At 49.5% G+C, this 26,177-nt stretch overlaps 1 protein-coding gene across 4 annotated transcripts in view; it reads left to right on the top strand.

Moving 5' to 3' along the window:
* Positions 1 to 26,177, top strand: part of PHACTR3 (phosphatase and actin regulator 3) — a 206,431-nt gene that overhangs the window by 95,299 nt on the left and 84,955 nt on the right. For all 4 annotated transcript variants that reach the window (XM_019972105.2, XM_070801364.1, XM_070801367.1 and 1 more), the window contains exon 2: positions 23,366 to 23,527. In XM_019972105.2, coding sequence (XP_019827664.2) covers positions 23,371 to 23,527 — 157 coding nt within the window. In that variant the 5' untranslated portion in view covers positions 23,366 to 23,370. The remainder of the gene's footprint in view (positions 1 to 23,365; positions 23,528 to 26,177) is intronic.

Genomic DNA, 26,177 nt, shown 5'->3' with positions numbered 1-26,177 from the left:
CTGAGTTCACTCTTCACCTCCTTCAGGCAGACACACGCTTTCTAATTCCCCACAGTCTCCAGTTAGCCTTTTATTTTTATTTGTTTTTTTCACTGAAGTATAGTTGAGTGACAACATCGTGTTAGTTTCATTTCATTTGGCAAAACGATTCGAATATATATATATATTTTTTCAGTTCTTTTTTATTATAATTTGTTACAAGATATTGAATATAGTTCCCTGTGCTATTAGTACATAAGGGATATGTAAGTATATAAGGCATATATAAGTATATATAAGGGGCTTCCCAAGTGGCATTAGTGGTAAAGAACCTGCCTGCCAATGCAGGAGACATAAAAGACATGGGTTGGATCCCTGGGGTCGGGAAGATCTCCTGGAGAAGGGCAAGGCAACCCACTCCAGTATTCTTGCCTGGAGAATCCCATGGACAGAGGAACCTGTCGGGCTACAGTCCGTAGGGTTGCAGCACAGAGTTGGACACGACTGAAGTGACTTAGCAGATGCTATAAGTAAATTTTTGTTGTCTATTTGGTATATAGTAATGTGTATTTGTTAATCCCAAATTCATATTTTATTCCTTCCCAGGAAACCATAAGTTTGGTAACCATAGTTTGCTTTCTAGGGTAACAGTTTGTTTTCTATGTCTGTGAGTCTATTTCTGTTTTTTATATAAGTTCCTTTGTATCGCTTCTTGTAGACTGCATGGATAAGGGATATCATATGGAATTTGTCTTTGTCTGACATTTCAGTTACTATGATAATCTCTGGGTCCATCCATGTTGCTGCAGATGGCGTTATTTCCTTCTTTTTATGGCTGAGTAATATGCCATTGTATGTATATACCACATCTTTATCCATTCCTCTGTCATTGGACACTTCCACATCTTGGCTGTTGTAAATAGTGCTGTCCAACTAGCTGTTTAAATTCTTTCTCAACTCTTGTTTCCTGGAAATAGTTGACCTCTTTCAATAGAGCCTTCAGCTCTGCCAGTTTCACAAGCGGTTCCGTCAGTGACTTCCCAGCATCTTTTTGCCTCTTTTCATCCTCATTAGCTGTTATTTTGGCATTCATGTCTCTCCAGGGTCTGCCCCCACCTTCCCATCTCATGTCTCTCTCCACTGCTTCCTCTCACCCCCCCAGCCCAGCATCTTGGGATTCCTACATCACAGCTTTCCTTTCATCTGAAAGCTCTTCCACACCTCTCAGGATTCTATCCAGACTTCAAAGGCCAGGTCAAATGCTACACCTTCAGGAAGACTTTAGGGGGAAAACTGGAATTCTTTTTCCTGCATCTGAGAGCATCACAGGCTTATTGTAGAATATTTATAAATAAAACAAAAATCATCTTCCATCGTGTCACCCGAAGTTAATCACTGCAAATATTTTCATATATCCCATTCATCCTTTTAATCCAAACATATAGAAAAACTCCTTTATAATACTGATACCATATTTTAGAATAATTATAGATATTTATTTTAAATATAGGATTACATCTTGAAATTTTTCAGCATCATAGCTATTTTTTAAATATGTGATTTTTATTGCTTGCTTGAAATCCTGTCCTCTCTTATCCAGTGTGTCTAAACATTCCTCTTCCTGTGGGACTGTTTAGGTTTAGTGTTATGCATGTATGTGCTTAGTTGCTCAGTTGTGTCCAACTTTGACCCTGTGGACTATAGCCTGCCAGGCTCCTCTGTCCATGGGATTTTCCAGGCAAGAATACTGGAGCAGGTTGCCATTCCCTCCCCCAAGGGATCTTCCCAACTCAGGCACAGAACCCACAGGCATGTCTTATGTCTCCTGCATTGGCAGGAGGCTTCTTTACCACTAGCGCCACCTGGGAAGCACACGTGTTATGTTATTTTGATTTTAGAGATTCTTTTGGAGTTCCCAAAAATGTTTCTCTAGGGAAAAAAATAGTTTCATTTCTTCCTATCCAGTCCTTAAACTTTTTGTTTCCTATTATACTGGTTAAAGATCTCCAGTACAATTTTAGAGAAAGCCACTTTTGTCTCATTTACAATCTCAGAAAGAAAATTTTCAGCATTTCGTCATTCTGAGTTTGTGACAGCTATTTTGTATGTATTCTTTTCGAGATGAAGGAAGTTTCCTCCTTGTCCCAATTTTCCATCATTAACTTTTAATGATGAAAGGGTGTGACATTCTAGAAAATTCTATTTTTATATCTATCAAAATGATCGTGTGACCTTTCCCCTTCTAGTTAATGTGCTTTATCCACTGACTGATTTTTGAATGTTGAACAAACCTTATGTTTCTGGAATAAGCCCAGCTGGTTTGTGATGTTTGTCTTTCTACACATCTCTCTGATTTTAACTTCTGTGTAGGTTTCTGTGTCTGTTCACAAGAGAGATGGGCCTCCTGTTCTCACTTCAAGCGATGCCCTTTTCTTGTCCTGGCATGGAGGTAGGATCCTGGCCTCCTAAAATAGGTTCCCTCTTTTTCTATTCTCTCCGATACTGATGTTATTTCTTCTTTAAGAGCTTGGAGGGATTCTCCATCAAGCCAACGCATCCTTCAGCGGATACTTGAGTGTTTAGAAGAGGTGACATCATTCTGAGATGATTGCACATTAAGAAAATGAAAAGAGGCAAAGGCAGAGGTGCCTGTCTGTGTTCCCCTTAGTAGGAAGGATTCATTCATCCAGCCGGAACGTTCTGGTTGTTGGCCTGTACCACGCCGTGCCAGGCATCAGTGCAGTGAGGGAGCCACACACAGAGGCCCTGCCCCCAGAACAGAGGACTGTTCTCAATTCAGAGCTAAGCATGTGTCCATGCACTCAGGACCCCTCATCCTGTCATTGAGTCCAAGCTCATACTGCTTGCCTCGCAACAGGCCAGTAAATTGAGAGACAGGTTGTTGGGGCAAGGAATAGTGACTTTATTCAGAAAGCCAGCAGACTGAGAAGAGGGTGGACTCCTGTCCCAAAGAACCATATTGCCTGATTTGGAATTCAGGCTTCTTTTATACTCAAAGGGGAAGATGTAAAGTCAAACACTTCCTGGTTCTGGTTAGGTTCCAGTCAGTCTCTGGTCATCCTGTGGTGGGGCCGTGTTAATTTCTTCCTCTCTGTAGCCGTTCACAGGTGGGCCTGCTCAGAATGTTTCCTGTGGGCTAAGTGAGTACTTTAGCTTAAGGTTCATTACCTGGGAGGCAGGGGTTCCAGAGATGGGCCATTGTGTTTAAATTTATAGTCATCATGCCTTTAGTGATGAACTTGTAATAGAAACTTTTTTATTTGTGGCTCTGTGTAGAATGCTTTATCTCATTTAACTGTCGTGTTCTAAGGCCTCATGAAGTAAATTGTCCTTGGCCTTGCAGATGCAAAGCAGTAAAGCTGAATTCACGCCAAGAAGACTGACATTCCAGCCTGTGCTTTTAACCATGTTGACGGGAACCATAATTTGGGATCTGCCCCTCTTTAGAGAAGAAAATTATTTTGGGAAAAAAACAACTGTGTTGTCAAGTGTGTGTTTTTTTTAAAATATTCCTTCAGAGTCATATTCTCTTAAAGCCTAAAGAAAACTTCCAAAATTCAAGGCACCCAAGTATCTGAAGAAGCTCTTTTGAGTTGATGTGTGTCCAATTTATAGTCTTTCAACTTAGCGGGGTTAAGTAGATGGAGTTCTCCTCCTAGGCAGTGACTTCACATCCTGGTGGAGCTCCCCATTCCAGGTTTGGGGAAAGGTCCCAAGTGGTAGGTAACCTGGGTTGGCAGTATCCTCGTGTGTTCTTAGATGCTTGGTGGCTGGGGCAACCTAGAAGTTAGGTGTGTGCATGTGTGCCCCGTCGTGTCTGACTCTTTGCAACCCCATGGACTGTAGTCCTCCAAGCTTCTCTGTTCCTGGAATTTTCCAGGCAAGAATACTGGAGCAGGTTGCCATTTCCTTCTCCAGGGGATCTTCCCAACTTCCCAGGGATCAGAAGTTATGTGGCCAAGAACAAAAAGATAGTTCTTCTGTTTTTCCTCCAAGCACTTTGTCACTTGGAAGGTTTGAGATGGCTCCTGCGAAGCCTGAGGGCCGGACAGTGGTGTCAGCGGCCTGCGTAGTCTCCCCTGCTCATGGAACGCTGTCCAGGGCCACCTGGTTCCTCTCTTGGCTGCTGTGAGGCTATGAGTGACCCTGGACAAAATGCTTCTTGCTGCCGACATTTGTGTCAGTCCCATTGGGGAGGGGATATGTGGATGCTATATTTCTGGCAAAGCGTCATTGGGACCCCAGCCCCAGAATCTCTGGCTCTGCCCGCCTGGATTTCCTGCAGGAATCTCTCCTTGTGTGTGAGAATACCAGTGAAGGACAGTCAGTGAAAGTGGAGGCCCCTCTTGCTGATGGAGAGAAAACTCTCCTGCAGATAGTTCTCATCCTTTTCCATCTTTGTTCATTTACAGAATAAGATCTAATTTTAATTTCTGTTAGGCTAGTCTGTATGAAACTGCCATTTTTGTAGGTCAGCGACGGCCGGATTTGGGCAGTTCCAAATGGCTCAATCTAATCTACAGCAAATTAAATTAAACTGGAGGAATATGCAAATCAACTCTTCGCCTGGCTCTGGATTTTCAGAAGGCCGTCAGGTTATTTCAGCCTTGGTTCTGCTGTGTGTTGTGATTCACTGTTGATGGTAACATCATTGTGGTCGCTCTACACGTGGCTTCCTCTTGTCACTGAAAACCTCCCTGCTCTCCAGGTGGCGGGAATCTCATCTGCAAGGGATGTTACTTATCTAAATAAGAAGCCATCACATCTCATGAAAACTTAATGTGGCCAAGTGTCTAGTTGGATAAGGGTTTTTTTTTTTTTTTTTTTAAATAAGTTAGTTCTTGCTGCTGCTGCTGCTAAGTCGCTTCAGTTGTATCCGACTCTGTGCGACCCCATAGACGGCAGCCCACCAGGCTCCCCCGTCCCTGGGATTCTCCAGGCAAGAACACTGGAGTGGGTTGCCATTTCCTTCTCCAATGCATGAAAGTGAAAAGAGAAGGTGAAGTCGCTCAGTCGTGTCCGACTCTTAGCAACCCCATGGACTGCAGCCTACCAGGCTCCTCTGCCCATGAGATTTTCCAGGCAAGAGTACTGGAGTGGGGTGCCATTGCTTTCTCCGAGTTAGTTCTTAGCCCTTGGTAATACCAGTTGCTGTTGTTCAGTTGCAAGTCATGTCTGACTCTTTGTGATCCCATGGACTGCAGCATGCCAGGCTCCTCTGTCCTTCACCATCTCCCAGAGTTTGCCCAAGTTCAAGTCCATGGAATTGGTGATGCCATCCAACCACCTCATCCAGTAACACCAGATAAATATATTAATAATGGACCTCCCCCAAGGCTGTGGTGCTGATAGCAGACTGGGGTGAAATTCATTCTCTCTCTCTTTTTTAAAAATATTTATATATTTATTTCTTTGGCTACACCGGGTCTTAGTTGTAGCTTGTGGGATCTAGTTCCCCAACCAGGAGCCGAAGCCAGACCCCCTGCATTGGGAGCTCAGAGTCCTAGTTACTGGACCACCAGGGAGTCCCCACTCTCTCTTATTTGTGGTTTTTCCATAAAGGGATTTCCTGTCTTTTGTTTTTCTTCCTGAGGTAAATTTCAAGTTTGACAGATTCTTGGGCATTTTGACTGGATTTCATGCTTTTACCCTGCGGGATGGAGTAGTAGAGCCTGTCAGCTCACCTCCCCAAGGGACGTGGATGAATCAGACTGGCAGTCCCCAGCTGAGCCTCAATGTGGGGGGCTTTAAACAGGCTTTGAGGGATTTGCCAGGCTCGCCCATGCATGCGCCTTAGAAGCTGGCTCCTTTTCAGGCCCATCACAAGAGTGACTGATGTTGACACAGCACTGTCACATGTCACCGTCAAGCATCCCTGGGAGACCTGGAGAGGACTGGGACCTGCCTGCAGTCATGGGGCCAGTGTGACATGGAGCTACCCGTCTCTCCTGCCTCTGGAGCCCAGGCTGCTTCCAGGATGTCAGATGGGACCGTGCGCTCCTTGAAGGCAGGGGCCCTGTGCTTACGTGTCTCACTCTCCCCGCAGCCCCCAGCTCTCTTCCAGGAGGCTGGCGGTGAGTGTGGAAGAAAGGCACACTTGTGCTGGGATGGGGTCATCCAGTGAGGAAGAGGCAGCACCACCAAGGTGCCACAGGAGGCAGCGCGTCTGACCATTTCTTTGGGGGAGGCTGACACAGAGTGGAGCCGCCACGCTGGGTGCACACATGTATCAGTAAACATTAAAGCCACCCACAAGGAGCCCAGGGGCTCACACGGACAGGTATGTGGAGCCTAAATCAGGTGGAGGCCACGGCTTCTTACGTCTCCCGGTTCCTGTCCCCTTTTGCTTTTGAGGGCCCGATATTGCAGCGGTCCAGTGATGCTGGTGACGCACAGCTGCCTGCATCCAGTCAGCACGCTGCCATCACGTTAGACGGTCCCTGTGTCTGTGCATTGGGGCTGGCCTTCCTTACTCAGCCCGAGTTCTCAAGGAGGGTGAGCCACACAGGGTTTTCTACCTTCCTTTGATCTCAGGACTCTGGTTCTTCCCAGTTTTGTTTGCTGTTCATTTTCCCTCCAGATCTTTAAAAAGAATTGTTCTTCCAGGTATCTTAAGTGTCCTGTCATCATGGCCACTTCTCCTGAAAGCTTCCAACCCAGTCCTTGCAGAATCCAAAAGGAACCACTAATCTTTTTTTTCATTTGTCTTTGGTATTTTGCTCTTAGAAGGGAATACCCATTCTGTTGAAATCAAAAGACTTGGTAAAAGTGCTTTTGATGATCCCCTTGAAAATCATGAGATTTGGGCCAGGTTCTCTGAGGTATCGTTACTCATCCATCAGGTGTTTACTGAGTGCCTGCTGTGTCCCCTGAGACTGTGATCCAGGACGCCCAAGGAGCCTAGAAAACGGATGGCAGAGAAAGGTGCTGATGGGAGGTGACGTTGATTAAACCTTGCCATGTGCCAGGCACCGTGTTAAGCCATCCACACGTGTGAACTCATCTAATCCTCCCAAAAACCCTTTGCAGTAAGTACTAACGTCATGCCCATGTCATGGATGTCAGGAACCCAAGTATTGGAGAGGTGAAGTACCCTGTTCAAATTGCAACGGTTAATAAAAACTGGGTGTCTGCGCACCCAGCCCATTCTGACTCCTGGAACCTGAGCGTGGCAATGCTACACTGTGCTTTGTAGGATAAACCCACATCGGCTGCCGTCACGTCGAAGGCCCTTCCTGAGGACTGACTTTGTGTGATATTCTGGCCTGATTGGTGTGAGTGGGCAAGGCCCACGTGTCTCTCTGTCTTGCGGTAGTCATTCCAGCCAGAGAGCCAAAGAACCAACAGTTCAGATGCTGTGTGTGAGAGGTGATGATAGTGGGTGATGATGCAGGGGCTGAAGGTGCACAGGGCAGAGCCCCCACTTCTGAGCTGTGAATGGCTTTTGTAGGATGTAAAATTTAAACTGTGACCCAGAACAGGAGTTGGCCAGGCCAGGAGAAGGGTTTTCTAAAGGAAAACCCAGGTAAAATCCTTGAAGCCCCCCCCCCCCCCCCAAAAAAAGACCCTGCAGAACAAAGTTGCGGCCGGTCTGGTTAGGGTGGTAAGTGATGAGGTGGATAGAAGGCAGGACCAGATGCTGTGGGGAGAACACTCTGGGCCTCTTGCCATCCCCGTTGTTCCTGATATTAATGCTGGTAAGACGAATGGGCAGTGAAGATGTTCAGAGAATGGCGTGACTGTGAATAGACCAAGCTGCCTCTTTCCAGGGAGGTTTGCACATTTTTTTCCCCTGGATGAAATTCCCCAGCCTAGCTCATCCTTCTCATCTGGTCTGGATAACCTCCTCTGGGAGATTTGTCTAGTCCCCCATCACATGCTCCCATAGAGCTCTCTTATGTGTGTGTTCTAAATAGCTTCAGTCGTGTCTGACTCTTTGCAACCCCATAGCCTGTAACCCACCAGGTTCCTCTGTCCATGGGATTCTCCAGGCAAGAATGCTAGAGTGGATTGCCATTTCCTTCTCCAGGGGAGAGTGGTTTTGATTGTCAGATAGGGTCTTGCCTCCACATGGCAAGGGCTTGAGCCCAGCTTACGGTCCCTGCAGCCAGAATGCTTTGAAATGTGTGATCCTGAATGAGTTTTTAATTTAGGGGGATTGCAAAGTTTGCACATTGCATGAGGCTTTTTGTTTTTACTGCTCTTTTACGGCGTGAATCCCAGCCCTGATGTGTGTGGGGGTTATTGTTTGGCATCCTGGCCAGTGTTCTTCTGGACCCCAGGGTCCTGATTCTACAAAGAACTGGGTTAACACGTGTGAAAGACGGCCAGGCCTGGAGGCAGCTCGGAAGCGAGTTGACAGAAGTCCCCTGGAAGGCTGCTCTGCCCGGTGCAGACCTGCTACGGACGGAATAACCACATCACTTACTCCCAGGGACACCGGGCTTCCTCGGCACGAGGCCAGGCCCCACTCAGATGTGGGCAGGCGGGCGGGAAACCACATAACTCTCTGTTCCTGGCTCTACCCAGAAACCACTGCTCTGCTGGGTGGGCTTGGCAGGTCTGTCCCTGGCTGCAGGACATGTCAGGGAGCTCTGCGGGGCCAGGGCATGCTTTTTGGAGTTTTGTAATTGAGATAAAAGGCCCATGACATAACATTGGACATTTTTTTAGCTATTCTAAAGGATACACGTCACATTGTTGCATAGCCATCCCCACTCTCTCATTCCACAACTTTTAAGCGCTAAATGGAAACTCTAGACCCATTTTAATGGCACCCCCGCTCCAGTACTTTTGCCTGGAAAATCCCATGGACAGAGGAGCCTGGTGGGCTGCAGTCTATGGGATCACTAAGAGTCAGACACGACTGAGCAACTTCACTTTCACTTTTCACTTTCATGCATTGGAGAAGGAAATGGCAACCCACTCCAGTGTTCTTGCCTGGAGAATCCCAGGGATGGGGGAGCCTGGTGGGCTGCCGTCTATGGGGTCGCACAGAATCAGATACAACTGAAGCGACTTAGCAGCAGCAGCAGCAGCAGCAGCAGACCCATTTCATGCCCCTTCCTTTCTACCCTCAGCCCTGACAGCCATGCATTTATTTATGTTCTGTCCCCGTGGATTTACTTCTTCTGGGCATTTCATGTCGATGGACTCAGATGCTATGTGGTCTTTGGTGACTGGCTTTGTGTATCCCGTGTTCATCTGTGTCGTAGTGTGTGTCAGTGTTTCATTTCTGCTGGAGATGTAAACAGTGCAGCCCCCGTGAAGCACAGGCTGGCACTTCCTCAAAAAGTGAACCTGTACCAAAGAGGGAAGTAGGGTGGGCAGAGGGTAAAGTAGGAGTTTGGGATTAGCAGACTCATAGATTAGATATATTTAATATAAATAAACAAATATAAACATTTAATATAAAATAAACAATGAGGACCTGCTGTATAGCACAAGGAACTATATTCAGTATTTTGTAATAACCTGTAAAGGATATATGGGAAGCCCCGGTAGCTCAGTGGTAAAGAATCCGTCTGTAGTACAGGAGATGAGGGTTTGATCCCTGGGTTGGGAAGATCCCCTGGAGAAGGAAATGGCAACCCACTCCAGTATTCTTGCCTGGAGAATTCCATGGACAGAGGAGCCTCTCCATGGTGAGCTATAGTTCATGGATGTGCAAAAGAGCTGGACACCACTCAGTGACTAAACGACAGTAAAGAATATCACTGAATCACCTCGGTGTACACCTGAAACTAACATTGTAAACCAACTGGCCTTCCGATTTTTTAAAAAGTGATGCTTAAAGCTGCTGTGTGCTGCTGCATGCTAAGTCCTTCAGTCGTGTCCGACTCTCTGCGATCCTGTGGACTGTAGCCCACCAGGCGCCTCTGTCCACGGGATTCTCCAGGCAAGAATACTGGAGTGGGTTGCCATGCCCGCCTCCAGGGAATCTTGCCAATCCAGGGATCGAACCCGTGTCTCTGTCTCTTATGTCTCCTGCGTTGGCAGGTGGATTCTTTATTGTCTGAGTCACCAGGGAAGCCCGTAGGATCCAGCGATTCCATTCCTAGGTATATATCTAAAAGAATTGAAAATAGTTGTTCAAACAAAACTTGTACATGAATACTCATAGCATCACTATTCATAACCACCTCAAGGTGGAAACCACCCAAATGGCCATCATGGGATGAATGAAGAAACAAAACTCTATTCATATGATGGAATATTACCTTTTTTTCCCCGTATTTATTAGAGCTCACTGAACTCCTACTGATGCTTCAAAGCTTACTTCAGGTGTCCTCAGTCTCCCAGGAAATCTTCACTGAGTCCAGAGACCTGTCCTTTTTCTGCCCACAGAGTCCTGTCTCACTCTCGGTCAGAGTGCCTCGTCCATCATCAGTCTGTTCACTGATTGCTTCCGGCGTATCTCAGGAGCCCCCTGTAGCCAGGCCTGCATCTCCCCAGTGGGCAGAGGCTGGGAGATCAGCTCATCTTGGGAGTCGGGGGGAGTGTGTCTTGCTGGGGTAAGGTGTGCTGGGCCTGGGCTTGGTCTTGCCAAAGCTCAATGCACCTCCCCGTGGAGGAAACCGTGGTACCAAGACCCAGGAGATCAGAAGGAGGCAGCTCTTTGCAAAGGTAGGAGGGAGAGGGGTCCTTCAAGGTCCACCAAGCACGGACCCCTGTGGGTGGGAAGGAGCGAGGGGAAGCTGATGACCCCCAGGGCCAGAGCTAGTGGTGAGGGGAGGGGTCATGGGGCGTGAGGAACCATGTGGGATTTTATTCCAGTCGCAAATGGAAGCCATGGGAGGGGTTCAGGCAGGGAGAAGTGGGCACCAGGGGACATGACCCATGGAGGACATTGCGGGAACCTGGGAGTGATGGGGTTGACCAGGACTGGGGTGGGTGGCAGGGGAGGGTGGAGTGGTAAAGCCCACTGTCGTAATTGTCTATTTACATGACTGTCTCCTCCCTCACCTCTAGCCCCTGGGACTGGATGGGCAGGGGCTGGGTCTCAGGTATGGTGGAGATGCTCAGGAAAGCGGATTGTAGTGTGAGTGGGTCCATCCAGTGCGTGTGTGGTGGGGAGTGGACAGAACTGGCTGCAGCCCCTACCCAGGGTGACTCTCTGGTGGCCCAGAATGTCAGGGAATGGTGGCTGCGAATGGGACTACTGGGGCTAGCCCTTGCTGGGGGTGCCAGAGGGGGCTGTCGTCCAACAGCAGCAGGAAGCCCTTAGGGATGGTCTGGGCAGACAGATGTCACCTGCAGGGGCAGGTTTCCAGGACTGGCCCATCACCAGCTGATGCTTGTTCCCAGGAAGCGTGCGTGGTATGGCTACGAGCTTGTCTATTGTCTCCCTCTCGTTCTGGTGCTTCCATGACAGTCACCAGGCCCTGGGGAGAAGCAGGGGCCATGGTGACATGCAGACACTTGTAGGTGTTCAAGCGTCACACTGTTGGCTCTTGGGTAAAAGTTGTTGGTGAGTAGCTGCAGAAACATATTAACAGTATAGCAGGAAACCTCATCAGATTTGCCAGGGAACTCTACTTGGTAAATCCTGAGAACCATGCCTCATTGTGGTAGGATTATAGCCTTCAGATGTTCCTGGACAGGTCCCCATGGGCAAGGGCTGTGAACTTGAGCACAGAAAAAAGAAATCTTCAGCTTCTCTCAAGTACCTGCTGAACCCACCTGGACTGTTTGGGACATAGGGAGGCAATTACACAGGACACATTTCGTCTCTGCTTGTAATAGGGAAGAATCTTTGTATTCTGTTACAAGTTCATCACTAAGGGGATGCTGCCTATAAGCTTAAAATGATGCATAATGGCCCATCTCTGGAAACCCTGCCTCCCAGATAATGAGCATTAGGCTAAATGCCTTTTGCTCCCAGGAAACCTCCTGACTAGACCTACCTATGAGTGACTGCAGGAAGGAAGAAATTAGTACATTTCCCTCCAGAGACTGATGGGAACCAGAAAATGCTTGACTTTACTCCCTCCCCTTTAAGTATAAAAAGAAGCCTGAAGGGTACTCTTTCTGCCCCCTTCTGATACCTATGTCAGAAGCTTTTTCTGTCTCCTTTATACTTTAATAAAACTTTATTACACACACACACACACACACACAAAAGAAGCCTGAAGTCCAACCTGGGCAAGATGGCTCTTTGGCACACGAGCCACCATCTTCTTGGTTTGCCAGCTTTCTGAATAAGTCGCTGTTCCTTACTCCAACAACTCGTCTCTTGATTTACGGGCCTTTGGTGCAGAGAACAGTACAAGCTTGGATTCATTTACATGCTCTCATGGTTAAATAGCCAAGATGGACATTAAACTAATGAACATGAAATCAATAGCTAGTTATAAATTGTGTTGAAGATTGTGGTAGAAAAAATAACAGGAAACCTAACAGGTGAGCATAGACAGTGGGGCCATATGGAATGAGTAAGAGTTTTTCAGGGAAAAGTGTTACTGTTAGAGTGATTGGCCTGGGAGGCAGCCCTGTGGTGGGAGGAGCAGAAAGAGACAGAAGTAGAGCACAGTGGGGCATGGCATGGTGTGAAATAAGCAGAGGCCAGGACTCTGGGATCATAGCTGAAGTTGTGTATTTCATTCTAGAAGCCGCTATGACATTAAGCAGGGAAGTGATGCAAAGCCCTGTTTGCTTAGGGGAGCAGGGTTAGTGGATGCCTGGGAACCAGGGAGGAGGCTGCAGAGTTAGGTGGGCAGAGTGATGCTGGCCTGGAGCCTGGAGGTTTGGAGTGGGCTAGAAGGTAAAAGCTCAGATTGGAAAATGTTCCTTTTCTCTCTTTTTCTTTTACTACAGGAGTGTCCTGTAGTACTTTTCCCCTGAAGACATTTCCAAAGGGACCGTTTAAGGCAGCAGTTGGCAAGCGACAGCCCATGGACCAAATCCTCCTGTCACCAGCTTTTGCAAATAAAGTTTTATTTAAATATAGCCACACCTATTAATTTACAAACATCTACTGATGTTTTCCGGAGAAGGCAATGGCACCCCACTCCAGTACTCTTGCTTGGAAAATCCCATGGACGGAGGAGCCTGTTAGGCTGCAATCCATGGGGTCGCTAAGAGTCGGACACGACTGAGCGACTTCACTTTCACTTTTCACTTTCATGCATTGGAGAAGGAAATGGCAGCCCACTCCAGTATTCTTGCCTGGAGAATCCCAGGGACAGGGGAGCCTGGTGGGCTGCCGTCTATGGGGTCGCACAGAGTCGGAAACGACTGAAGTGACTTAGCATAGCATAGCACTGATGTTTTCATGCTACAGCAGAAGAGTTGAGTTATCCTAACAGGTTGTTCGGCCCTCAGAGCCTAAGATACTTAGTATCTGGCCTTTTTCAGAACACATTTGCTCATCCTTGACCTAAGCAAAATTGGGTCTGGGACACACTATCTAAATACATATCTGTTGGTTCAGAATCTTCCCAGAATTTATAACTTGTTTAGTTCCTGTGAAAAATGCTAAAGTATGCATATTTTAAAATTAACATTTGTATATCCTTAAGCATTGACTGACATTATTTAAGAATTTCAACTTGCATTTGAGGTTTGGAAAGTCAGAGTTGGAACTTGGGCTTTGAAGATGTTGGGTGATGTTTTTTGTCTAAATTTATCCTGCGATGCTAAACTCTCCTGATGTCTTATTTCACTGTTTATGTCTTCTCTCTGAAACACTCGTTTGTCTCCACTCTGTAAAATAGGATCTTTAAGAGGACGCCTCTAAAACCAGCTTTTAGGCTTTGCAAAGTCTCTGGGCTTCTTGAAGAATCATTTTTATGAGTGTTTACTCATGTGCAGAAAAAGCCCAATGACAACAAAGCTGATTTTCTAGATCCCACCTTTTCCCTTGCGTGACCCTGTCCTCTTCATGTTTCAACTCCTGGTTCTAAGCTCTGTGGAGCCTTTTTGGATCCACTTGATTTACAGATTTGAGCTGATTTCACTTGGAGAATTGGCCATATGTCTGGCAAACACCCGCCACCATTGGCAGAATTATGGAGTTGATGCTAAACAGATGGGCTTTCTAGCTAGATGTGCTGTTTTTTCCACGATGCATATGAGGGAAAAAAGAAGCCACTTTAATAAGGTCTTGATTTTTCCACTGGTGTCAGAGGCATGAATGATGCCCATTTATCTAGAATTAATTTCAGCATCATTGCTGTGCAGGGGGCCTGAGATAACTGGAAGAGGCTTAGAGACTTGGGAAATTTAGAGACACCTCTGCTAAGACCTTAGTGAATCCCGTTACCTTTGGAAACAGATATTGGGGAAAAGACTTTTAAATTCCCTAAATAAATTGTCATTAGTGCAGAATATATTCAAGGGGCTTAATCTCAGGTTTATTGCTCAAGCTCCATTTGATGGTTTGTGTGGTTGTCACTGTCTGGGCAGCAAGTGCAAATAGGGATTGGCCGGTCCTTCTGTTTGGGAGAAGCTGGCCAAGTGGTTGAATGAGACTGTTTATTGCAGGACTTCTCAGAGCCTTTCCTACGATGGTATGTGGTGGGGCTCTTCAGGCAAGACTTTCCGTGTAGACAGTGTTTTCCCAAGTGTCTTCATTCACAAAGTATTGCCACTGCTAGGGCTCCATGGGAGACTCTTTGGGCAACACAGTGTCATGCCCAGATGGGGAGCTTTGGGTCAGAGAACCTGGCATCCAGTGCCAGACCTACCACTTCCCAGCTATGTGACTTTCCCCACACGGGCCTCTCGTAGCCTCTGCTTCCTAAATGTAAAATGGAGCGGAAGATGTCCCCACCTCCTGGGGTTGTTTCTTTGAACTGAACACCCAGAAGAGTTTGGTGGCCTTCCTTTGAGCATGCCAAGACATGTTCTTCTATGATGAAGCATTTGTTTAATTCTCAGTATTCCAGAGACCGGTTATTCACTCTAAGCTCAGCCAGGGCCTTGTGTTTCCTTCTGTATGTTCCTTAGCACCTCGACTAATGAGGGAGGGAGAGAAAGGAGGTGCCGTCTGCTTAGGTGGCAGCCAGGAAAAATGATGGGCCAGCATGCGGCCAGGAAGTTGCTCAGGAATAATTATCTGCCCTCATAAAGGGGCACAGAGGTGCTCAGGTCTTTGTTAAGTACCGTTGACCTGCATTCTGATTCCATTTCAGTTTTTGTATTCCAGGATCCATTTCTCATTCATTCATTCTCTTCTTCATTCATTTACTCCTGCACCCGCTGCTGTGCTGGGCACCTGCTGTGGGGGTCCCTGTTCCCTCCCAGCTGGAAGGCGGCAGTTTTTCCATCGCAGGGGGCGGTCACTGTTCACAGGTTCTGATGGATATACTTGGAGAACTGTAGAGAGATGTCTGCAGAGTTGCTGGGCATAGAGCCACAGGCCTTCAGGAATTCTTCCCCCTCCCACCCCACCCCCGCTTTAAGTAAATTCATTCTTCTTCCTAATCCCTGCTCCCCTGCCCCACTCAGCAACCAGCTTCTTCCTGCATTCTGAGCAGCGTGACCCTGGGGATGTGGTCTCACTGCTCCCTGGAAGCTGTCCACATGTGGCCCAGTTCTTCTTGGGTTTATCAGTACCCCCCTAACATATCCTGCTCTTGGACTGATACTCCAGAACTTTCCAGGAGGACAGGAGAAGGTCAAACCAAGACTAGTTCTGTATTGGGCAACTTCAAATCCATTTCATGAATTTGGCTTTGGACCTTCGGAGCCATCCAGATGGTGTGTCTATGAAAGCACCCAGCACTTTCTTAATAGACAGCAGCCATAAAGCCACATCTCTTGCAGACTGGGCACAAGTTATTGGTCTTTACACCCTAAATGCCATGATTTTCGTGTACATTGCTTTAATGATGCTCTCTGCTCCATTTCTGCTTCTCCTCCTTCATCCCGTATCCCAGGTAACAGCGCTGTTATCATCTGCTCCATGGGGTCTGACGTTGGGGTTAGGACGAGGGCTTTCAGAGCAGGTGTCCTGATTTCCAAGCCCAGTCTATCACTTTAGCCGCGTGACCTGGGAAAGTTGTTTCTCATCCCTGCTTCCATTTTCTTTACTCTGATGTGAGTGATGAAGATAGCGACCTGCCTTCTCAGGTCTTGACGGGAACGGGATGAGCGGATCCATGTCAGGTGCTCAGAACACAGCTTGTCACGCAGCAGGTGCCCAACAGATGCTGCTGTTGCTGATGACAGTGACGACAAAACAAACCTTGGTTTTCTGGAGTCTTCTGCCTGTGTTCCTGGCCCCTTGTTTTCTCACCAAGATCTGGTGAAGACTCGGCTGCAATGACGTCCCTGGACCACCCTGCTCTTCCCTGCTGTCCCACGGCCCTCACCCTGCCTGGCCTCTCTCAGCGGGCCTCCTGGCCTTCAGCCTTGTTCCCTGAAGCTGCTGCCCACACTGATGTTCTCTGCAGCCGTTCCATGTGGCTGGTCTCGAACCAGATCCCTACGTGGTTCTCATGCTCTCAAGGCGCCATCGTGGCCACACACGGCTCTTCTTGGCTGAACCCCTCCATCCTCTCCATCCAGAAATGGAGAGCTCCAGCCTAAGGGTTTTCAGATTCACATACTCAGACCCATGCCAGCAACTTAAAAACAATAAGGACAACACTTGCTATTTTTTTCATTTATCCATGTATTTATTGATATAGCAATAAGAAAGATTATTTTCTTACTTTGAGATTATCTTTTCCTATTATTGATAGTCAGTGGTGATGATAATGATGATAATTTTATGTCTGTGTATTTGTGGGTGTATGTTGGTCATGAGTTGGCACCATAGACAGGTGGAATCTCTGTGTAGATCCCAGTTTTATATGTGGAGATTTTATGGGGCATCTGAACCTCAGAGACTGGAGGCGTCATATCTTACTCCCCCGCGCTCTTTGTTATGCACCAGACACCACCTGCGATCATGCTTTTATGGGTGTGCACCTTTTATTCAGCTCCTAGTTAACCTCCAAGGCCCAGCTCCAGTGTCACCCCCACCCCTGGTAGCCTTCTCAGAGTTTTCCCAGCCCAGGCAGGAAGAGTTGCTTCCTCTGAAGTTATAATTCTCCGTCTTGGTTCTCCCTGGTGATTCAGTGCATCTTGATTTCCCCCATAGTCAGTGAGTCCATCAGGGCAGGGGAGTGTCCGGCATCTCTGTATTTCACCTCACACCTGGCACAGTGCTTTGTTTACATAACGTGGGCACTACATATTGCCAGGCGGATTCTTCGGGGAAGGCAAGGACTCACTGAAGAAACAGAGGCCACACTGCTGACCCACATCCCCACTTCTCGTTTGCTTCTTTCATAGCTCATTTCACGCTCTGGAGTCACTGTTTCCTTGCTTCTCTTCCTCCTTCGTAAGCAGGTGAGCTTCATGCAGAGCAAGACAGTGTATCAGTTGTGTTTACAGCTCTGTCTCAAACTCAGAGCAGCCCTGGCACACAGCAGGCCTCAGCTGATGCTTGATGAATGAATTCATGAATGAATGAGTGAAACAAGCAAAAGGTTGTGTTTCAGTATTGTCTGATACAGATGGGGCCTGTTTCCCCTGTGAGGCCCGTAGCTCAGCACACGGCACCTGGTAATCAGTGAGGGGGGCTTCCCTCCCAGTGTGTTTTGGGGAAGGTGACCTGGGGAAGCAGAAGGAGACAGGGACAGGTCAGTGGATAGAAGACAAGGAAGCCGAAATGCCTGATGTCACTAAGAGGAGGACTTTGGAGTTAGGAGGATGGGGGCTCCAGCCCTGGCAGCTCTGCTTCCCAGATTCACAGATCAAGCAGGTGTTTATTTGAATGCCTCCTGGGTGCCAGTTGCCTGTGAAGATGCCAGGGACCCGTGATGAACAAGATGGCCACAGTTCCTATTCTCATAAAGCTTATATTTGTTCTGATGGGAAAGATAGATGATAACAATAAACAGCACATCCCAAGATGAGATCTGACTGTGATCAGAGCTAGGATGGAAGGGAGTATTAGGAATAAAGGAGCTGGCCCTGAGACAGACATGGAAATTAGCCCATAAGCTCAGTGACCTCCTTGGCCGTGGCATTGGTATCCTTCACTGCCTTATTCTAGCAGTGCCTGACTTGTAGCTTTGTGGGATCTATCAATGGGGGTGGATGGGCATTGAGTCCCGGGGAACAGGTGTCTCCCCTGCTGTGAGCCTCAGAGGGAACCGGGAGAGGATTGGAGTTGTCTAAGGCAGGGGTCCCCAACCTGGGAGCCACAGACCCTTACCGCTCTGCAGCCTGTTAGGAAGTGGGCCTCACAGCAGGAGGTGAGTGGCAGGTGAATGAGAGAAGCTTCATCTTTATTTACAGCTGCTCCCCATCACTCACATTACTGCCTGAGCTCTGCCTCCTGTTCAACAAACTCAATAAATGTGATGTGCTTGAATCACCCTGAAACCGTCTTCTGCACCCCTACACTGGTCCATGCGAAAGTTGTCTTCCATGAAACCGGTCCCTGGTGCCAAAAATGTTGTGGACCGCTGGTCCAAGGGACCAGAGAAGGGAGGGGCTGGGGCCGGCCCCTTCAGCTCCAGGGCAGGGCGCCCGCCCCATCCATCATGTGGGAGCCTGTGAGGTGCTCCCGCCTGCCCTGTTGCTGCAAGCTGTACTTCCTCAGCAGATGTGGGGAAAACAGTTTTCATTAATTAACTGCTAATGCCTCACAGGTGGCAGAGGTGCCCCTGGAACTGAGTGCCACTGCACTATTCAGAGTCTACTAATGTGTCTGCACCTCCAGGAATCCTCTCTGATGTGGGAAGGAGGCTCCCCAGCAACTCCAGGGATGCTGAGCAAATTAATGGGCTGGAGAGAGGGGTGGCAGTCCCCCCAGCCTCTCTTCTCTGTGTGACACATGTGTATGGGTGCACATGTGCACACCCATAAAGGCTCACACATATACACACCCTCTCTCCTAGATATACACTTGCCCACATTCACTCCCACCTGCCAGTGTGAGTGGGCCATGCAGTGCCCAGGAGGACCACCCCACTTTTGCTCACTCGGACCTCCAGTCACACCATCAGTGACAGATTCATGCCCTTGGGTGGCTTGTAAGCGGTTCCTTCGCTGACTGCGCATCTCTTCTGAAGTTTCTGACCTTGGATTGTAAGTCACAGCCCTCACCTGGTCTAGCCCTCACCTAGGGGCAGGCAGGGAGAGAGGGAGGTGGAGGCACAGCCTTCAGACCTATGGAGGGGGTCCCCACCAGGGCGCAGGGGTCTTTACTCCTCCCATGACAGCAGGAAATCCCCCACCACCCCCACAACCTCAGGGAGTCACTCAGACTAAGGTGTCTTCCTGGTCACACACATTGGATATTTGATAAATGAACAAATCCAGTTGTTTGAGCTGAAGAACCCCGGAGGCTCCTGCTGGGTTTTGAATCAAGTTCAAGCCTCTGCCTGCCTCCCCAGCTCATCCACAGCCCTCCCCTACTGTGCTCTTCCTCCAAGCCCTTGAGCTCACTCCTCCTCTGCCTGGGACCCTCTTCCCTGCTCCACTCCTGTCTACACTGCTGGCTCCCTCATCCAGGCTTTTGCTCCAATAGCCCCGCTTAGAACAGCCTTTCATAACCGGCTGTTTACAGTCACCCACATGTTCTCCCAGCTCCCTGAGAAAGTGCTGGGTTCTGTCAATCCATCCTCGTGTCTGGAAAGATTGCCTTCAGCACGTGGGTTCTTGCCTCATGTATTCTGGACACCAGGGGTTTGGCTGCAAACCAGATGTCAAAGCAGACCCTGCCTTCCAATTAGGGAGGTGACTATGAGCAGCAGGCAAACAAGTAATTGTGCAGGGGTGTGTGTGTGTCTGTGTGCATACAGGCACATACACACACACGTGTGTGTGTGCTTAGTCACTCGGTCGTGTCTGACCCTTTGCAACCCCATGGACTGTAGCCTGCCAGACTCCTCTGTCCATGGAATTCTCTAGTCAAAAATACTGGAATGGATTTCCATGCCCTCCCCAGGGTATAGTCCCAACCCAGGGATCAAACCCGCACCTCCTTTATCTCCTGTATTGCAGGATTCTTTACCAGCTGGGTCATCAGGAAAGCCCATACACCAGGTGATAAATGTGATGGGGAAAAATCAGGAGAGGAAGGCATCAGGGAACAAGGTGGTGAACAGGGCTGGTTTCTTAATAGCCACACCTGTTGTCCATCTTGCAGAAGATAGACCTTTGTGGGGATAGAAGCCCCACGAAGGTAGGGATCCTTTCTGTTCACTTCTGTACCTCCTCCTCCTGGTGCAGTTCCTGATACATGCCTGGTGTCAGTAGGTTTTTGTTGAATAAATGAATGAGTGAGTTCTCTCAAGAGGAGTGTGAAGTGAAGTCTGCTCAGTGGCCACAGGCTGCCTGTGTCCCAGACTACTGTGAGGACCCAGGTGTGTCGAAGTGAGGTGGGAACCACAGTACCTGCTCCAGCCACTAGGGGGCAGAGGTGAGGTGGGGGGAGCAAGGAGACCATGGATTAAAAGTGATGGTGGTGATGGCAGAGGGAGAGGGGAGGGGGCGATGAGGGAGGGGCTGCACTGTCCTTCTGCCTGCCCCTCATGGGTTCAAGCAAAGCAGACGAGGACTTGGGAAGTCCCCTGTTCCCTGTTCCTCCAGCAAGGCCATGGCAAAGGTGAGGATGCAGAGGGGAGAAGGAGGGTGGTGTGAGCCCCTCAGCCCCAGGGGGTGAGTGACAGAGCTGAATGAGTGAGCCCCAGTGCCTGGTTCTGGCACCTGCATCCTAACACCTGTGACATTCTGGTTTCTATAAGTGCCAGGGATACTAATGCATAGGATGCTGATGATGAAATGGGACAGGGGGGCCAGTGGGCAGGAGTGAGGTGGGCATGGGCAGGAGCAGACCTCAGAGCCCTTTGCAGGCTTGGTAGTTTTGTCCTAAATGAGAAGAGAGGTCACGGGGAGTACGCAGGAAAGTGATACGGGCAGAGTTTCACTGTCGGGGTTCACAGAGAACACCAGTTCGAAGGCTTGTATGGGCTTCTGTTAGAATGGTTGATGTTGTGTTTTTTGGCAACTTCTTGTGTAGTTGGAAGAGGATCAGCTTCAATGATCTTCTCAACTGGTTGTCGTCAACTTCCAATGGCAGCCATTGTGCTCCTCATCTTCAAGGCTGTCATCTCCTTTGCAAACTTCCCGAATCACCACTGCACTGTGTGTTTCTTAGCATTGAAATCCACCTGCCTATGCAGGAGACATGGGTTTGATCCTTGGGTTGGGAAGATCTCCTGGAGAAGGAAATGTCAACTCGCTCCAGTATTCTTGCCTGGGAAATCCCATGGACAGAAAAGCCTGGTGGACTGTAGTCTATGGGTCATAAAGAATCAGACACAACTGAAGTGACTTAGCAAGTGGGCTTCTGGGATGGAGATGCTGATGGCCTGGGTTGAAGTCCAGCTATTCCAGGTTTGGGGTCTGATTTGTGGTTTATTCTCTGGGCTACTCCTTTTTGCTTTGGCTGTTAGGAAGCTCTGAGTGACACATGGTGTCTAACCCTTGATGCAGTGACCCTGTCCATACTCCTTTCCTTCGGATTTCCTCAGACACTCATTGTATCTTGTCGGGCATGTGTTTATGTAATGGCCACACATCCTTTGTGGAGTGAGATGAGGCATTAATATAAACAAGGTGATGGCTATTCTTCCCCATCCCCATGTACATCTCTGGGGATCTTTGTCTTTATCTTCAAACCAGCCCAGAAGCTTGGGGAGACCTGGCCAATTCTTTCCCCTTTGTGCCAATAATGCCTTCAGGACAGTCAGCTTTCCTGGGGCCACGTGGTTCTGGCCGTTCTGCTCCCATCTGGCGTCCGTGGGCGGAGGAAAGAAGGGAGAGGATGTAACATGGAATAAACCTCCTCTGGGGAGAGAAGGACTGTCTGCAACCTGCACGCCTGGAGCATGGAGCTGGGGATCCGCGACCAGTCCTTGGACTGCCCTGACTCACTCCCTGACCCAAAAGTCCTGGGCCCCTCCTGGATATTCAGCCCTGGGGTCTTAGGTGAACACAAGAGGTGAAGACAAGGAGGATGGCCTTGGCTTAGGAGCCTGGCTGGTTCCTTGGGTCTGTGGGCAGAAGTTCTTGAACAAGACACCCCTGGACTGTCTGTCCACATGGGATTGCTTTGTGGAGCCAGTCCCGGGTATATATTTAACATTTGATTAAAAACCACTGGAGAGGGACTTCCCTGGTGGTCCAGTGGTTAAGACCCCCATGCAGGGGGCATGGGTTCTATCCCTGGTCAGGGAACTAAAATTCCAAATCCCCCTTGGTGGTGGTTTGGTGGGGGGGAGGGTGCGGGGACAGCTAGAGAGAGAGTGGTTGGCTGGGACCATCTTAGTTTATGTCTCTTGTTGTGTTCCATCCATCCATCCATTTGGTTCCTGCTCTGGGCAATAAATTTGTATCATCACCCTAGAAGCAGTTTAGCAATATGAGAGAGGTTTCTGGAGTCAGACTGCCTGAGACCAGAATTCTGTTGCTCTGACAGCCTCAGTGTGCCCATCTGTAAAATGGATGTAATAACAGTCTCCACTTCATAGTTTTACTATGGGAATAAAATACCGTAGCACCCAGTCCTGAACAAGCAGTGACTTTCACTCCATAAGAATTATTATATTGCTTATATAAATTATTACATGAAAATTTCTGCCGGAAGTCCCCCATGCTGGTGTGCCGTGTTAATCAGAGTGTCTACAGTTTCAAAACATAAATAATAGTACTTTACATGGATTGTAACATGCTATCAATAAACTGTGTATTTCGTGTGGTTCTGTATGACTTCAGACTTCATGACCACGCTATGGTCACACAAAAACTTCCTCTCCACCCTAGGTATGGGGGATGGCCATTGTTTTCCAGATGTGGACACTGAGGCTCAGGGGGCTGAGTGGCTTGGGCTGCTGATAAGAAAAGCGCTTGGGAAGTCAAACCTTGGGGGTTTCTCTGGAGGCTGCTGGCCAGGGGACCGGTCACATGGGGCATCAGGCTGGGTCTGGTGATGACCAGCCCGCCCCAGACCCTGGCCCCTCTGACTGCTGGTGACATCCTCTGGCCTGGTACTTGCTCATTCCAGCCCTGCTCTTCTTGTGTCTTCAGGTCTCTCTGGGGTTTCTTGGTTCTGGAAGAACTCAGGCTCCCAGCTCCTTCTCACGGGGGCGAGAGGTGAATTAACCTGCTTGGTGTGCACTCGAACACGGGCTGGCATGCGATGGAAGATGAGAGTGTGCCCATTGCCTGGACCGCCCTCTTGAGCCCCAGGCTTTGGAGGATCACTGTGGTCCCCAGGGGAGGGGGGTCACCTCAGGCCCCCCAGGGTGTCGTGTGAGCTTGGTCATCACTGACCCCTCTCTGGGTTTTCTCCTTCCAGATGAAATGGACCAAACCCCCCCAGTGCGCTCCGAATATCTGGTCTCAGGGATTCGAACTCCCCCCGTGAGGAGGAATAGCAAGCTGGCCACCCTGGGCAGAATCTTCAAACCCTGGAAATGGAGGAAAAAGAAAAATGAAAAACTGAAGCAGACCACGTCAGGTGAGTATGGGTGTGGGAGACAGGTTGGGGGGTAGGCAGGGTTGGGGTGGAGGCCCAATGTCACTGTCAGCTCGCTTTCTTTTGCAGATGTTGGGAGGGGTGGGTTGTGCTCTGTGGGCCCTATGACAGGAGCTGTTCCGCCTCCTGCAGGTCCCTTCCTCCTCTGGTCCCTCCAGGTCCCTGGCTGGGGCTGTGGCAGCAGCAGCAGGCACACCCGTAGCCCATGCACCACCCAGACTCCAAGGGGCACACGTGACCCCCTTGACCTAGTTACGAATGCAGACTCGGGGTTGGTGCAGGGCCAGCCTGGTGCGAGACCCAGCTGGTAACCATCTCTCCTGACTGACCACACCTGAGCATGAAACACCCTCCCTTCCACACCTGGAAACTCACTTTGATAACCCGGGGCCTGGAGACAACCACCGACCCCAAGAGTCCCCCCAGTGATTCAGATGATGAGGGCCATCAGTTTAGCTGCGATGCCTCAAGGCTCCTGCCGAAGAAGGCCTCCACTGGCCAGCTCCTAAACTCTTCCTGAAGAGACTTCATATCTGGGCATTCCACCCACTGAAGGTTCTAGAAGCCCCCCTCAGGCACCTTCAGCTCTGTGGGAAGTTGGCTAACAAGAGGCTGTACCTCTGCCCCTGCCCCGGCTGTGAGCCAGACCCACGGGGTGGATTTGGTGACAATGACACAACTGTCAGGGTAAAAGCGACACATCACGTTTCTAACCAACTAAATGCTCAGAACCACCCCGTCGCCCGCGCTCCTGCCATACCAGGACGGGAAGTGGGATGAGACGGGCAGCCGCCTCCAGGGCCGAGCAGTGGTGGGTCGTGGGGCAGCTGGGTTCGGGTCTGGCTCCTGGGTGCCAGGGTACCTTGGGTTAAGGGGAGGTCGGTGCCCTGGGAAGCAAACCTGGGGGAGGGGGGGGAGAGAGAGAGAGAGAGAGAGAGAGAGAGAGAGAGAGAGAGAGACTCTCAGCTCCCACAGGCCCTGTTAGCTGCGGCTGGAAACAATTAGCGAGGGACGCGCTGGCGTGGAATTAGTCCTGGCCCCCAGGGATCTGCCTGAGAAGTGCCCTTCTTGGGCTGCTGCCTCTGGCGGTCCCTGGGGGTCCCAGCCTTGAAGTGGCGCAGACTCCAGCGCTCAGAGCACGGCAGAGGCAAAGCCACTTGTGAGGAGTGGGGGGCTCCTAATAGCAGCAGCGAGTCTTCCATTCACACTTTGTGTTTCACAAGGATATGTTTCTAACTGCCCGAGTATTTGATTGACAAGCTCTCCTCATCAAGAATGAAAGCAGAATACTGATATTCAATGAATCTGATGCAGCTTCATATGCCAGAGAGCTAGGGAGGGGGACTAGACCCTGCCTGCTTGAAGCTTTCCTCCAAGGGGGTAGTCGGGAGACGGACAAACAAGGGAACGAGCATGTGACAGCCAGGATCTTGGTGCAGGCGCTGGGGAGCAGGTGGGTGGGGTGGGCATGGCCTTGGGATGGGTGGCCTGAGAAGACCCAGGTGAGGGGGTGACACTGAGCCAAGGTGTAATTGACCCCTGGAGAAAAGCAAGGAAGAGCATCGCAGCTGTGGGAATAGCCGTGCAGGTGCGCCAGGTTGGGCATCAGTGAAAGGCTCGGGGGCTGGAGTAGGGTGATCTCTGTGACCCCAGAGAGCCCTGGTGCTCTCTGAGCTGTGGGATAGGAGGGTGGGCTGTGTGCTCTTGGGACCTTGTGCTCCTGGTTCACTTGGCACTGGGCTGCAGGAGGTGACCTGTGAGCTTATCAGAGCGCTGCGGGGACCCTGCCAGGGGACTGAGGGTCTCCAGGTGAACACCTGCAGCAGCCCCACTTTCAGGCAGGCATCCCCAGCACTGGGTCCTTTATCAAGCATTTGGAATTCTGCAGACAGCACTGCATCTTATTTATTTATTCTAAACCATCCTTTCCCCCCAAAGTGTGGGATGTTATTTACTTCAGCGTATCAAATCCTTGATTTCACAGGCATCCTTGGCCAGGATGAGATGAAGTAAAAATAATGATTTAAAGGGAAAAACAAAGCAAACTGTAGTTTGGCCAGAGTGGGGATTGGGCAACACCATGAAGGTGGCTCTCAAAGCCTGAAGTCTGGAAGTGGCATTGCAGCCTGTACCTGCTGGGGGTGAGTGTCCCTGAGATATGGACACTGCCCCTGGCTCTGCCTCTTACATCAGGAGGACTCACAGACAGTACGCGTAATGCCCTGCACCCAGGCCAGCCTCCCGTAAGCACCTCTCAGTGCTGGTCGGACGACAGGGTCCCTCAGTTCAGAGACTCCACTCTGGTTCTGCTCGCCTCTGTTTTTGGGCTGGACAGCAGCCTCTTCGCTTGTCCCTCCCAAAGCCGGAGTTCCACGAGGCTTCCCTGATGGCTCAGACCATAAAGAATCTGCCTGCAATGCAGGAGACCTGGGTTCCATCCCTGGGTCAGGAAGATCCCCTGGAGAAGGAAATGGCAACCCAATTACTCAGTTTTATCCACACTTCTGGCACCTGGAAATTGGCTTGGAAATTAAGTTCCCTTTGCCCCAAATGTCTCTTTGCTGATACATTTGGGGTTTTCCTAGTCATCCCTGAGTCAACGCCCTCAGGAAGGCCACCGGAGTTCCCTGGA

Source organism: Bos indicus, chromosome 13 (assembly GCF_029378745.1).
Source record: "Bos indicus isolate NIAB-ARS_2022 breed Sahiwal x Tharparkar chromosome 13, NIAB-ARS_B.indTharparkar_mat_pri_1.0, whole genome shotgun sequence".
In the NCBI taxonomy this organism is placed as follows: domain Eukaryota; kingdom Metazoa; phylum Chordata; class Mammalia; order Artiodactyla; family Bovidae; genus Bos; species Bos indicus.
Note: the sequence above shows the minus strand (reverse complement) of the source record. Positions and strands in the feature narration are given on the sequence as shown.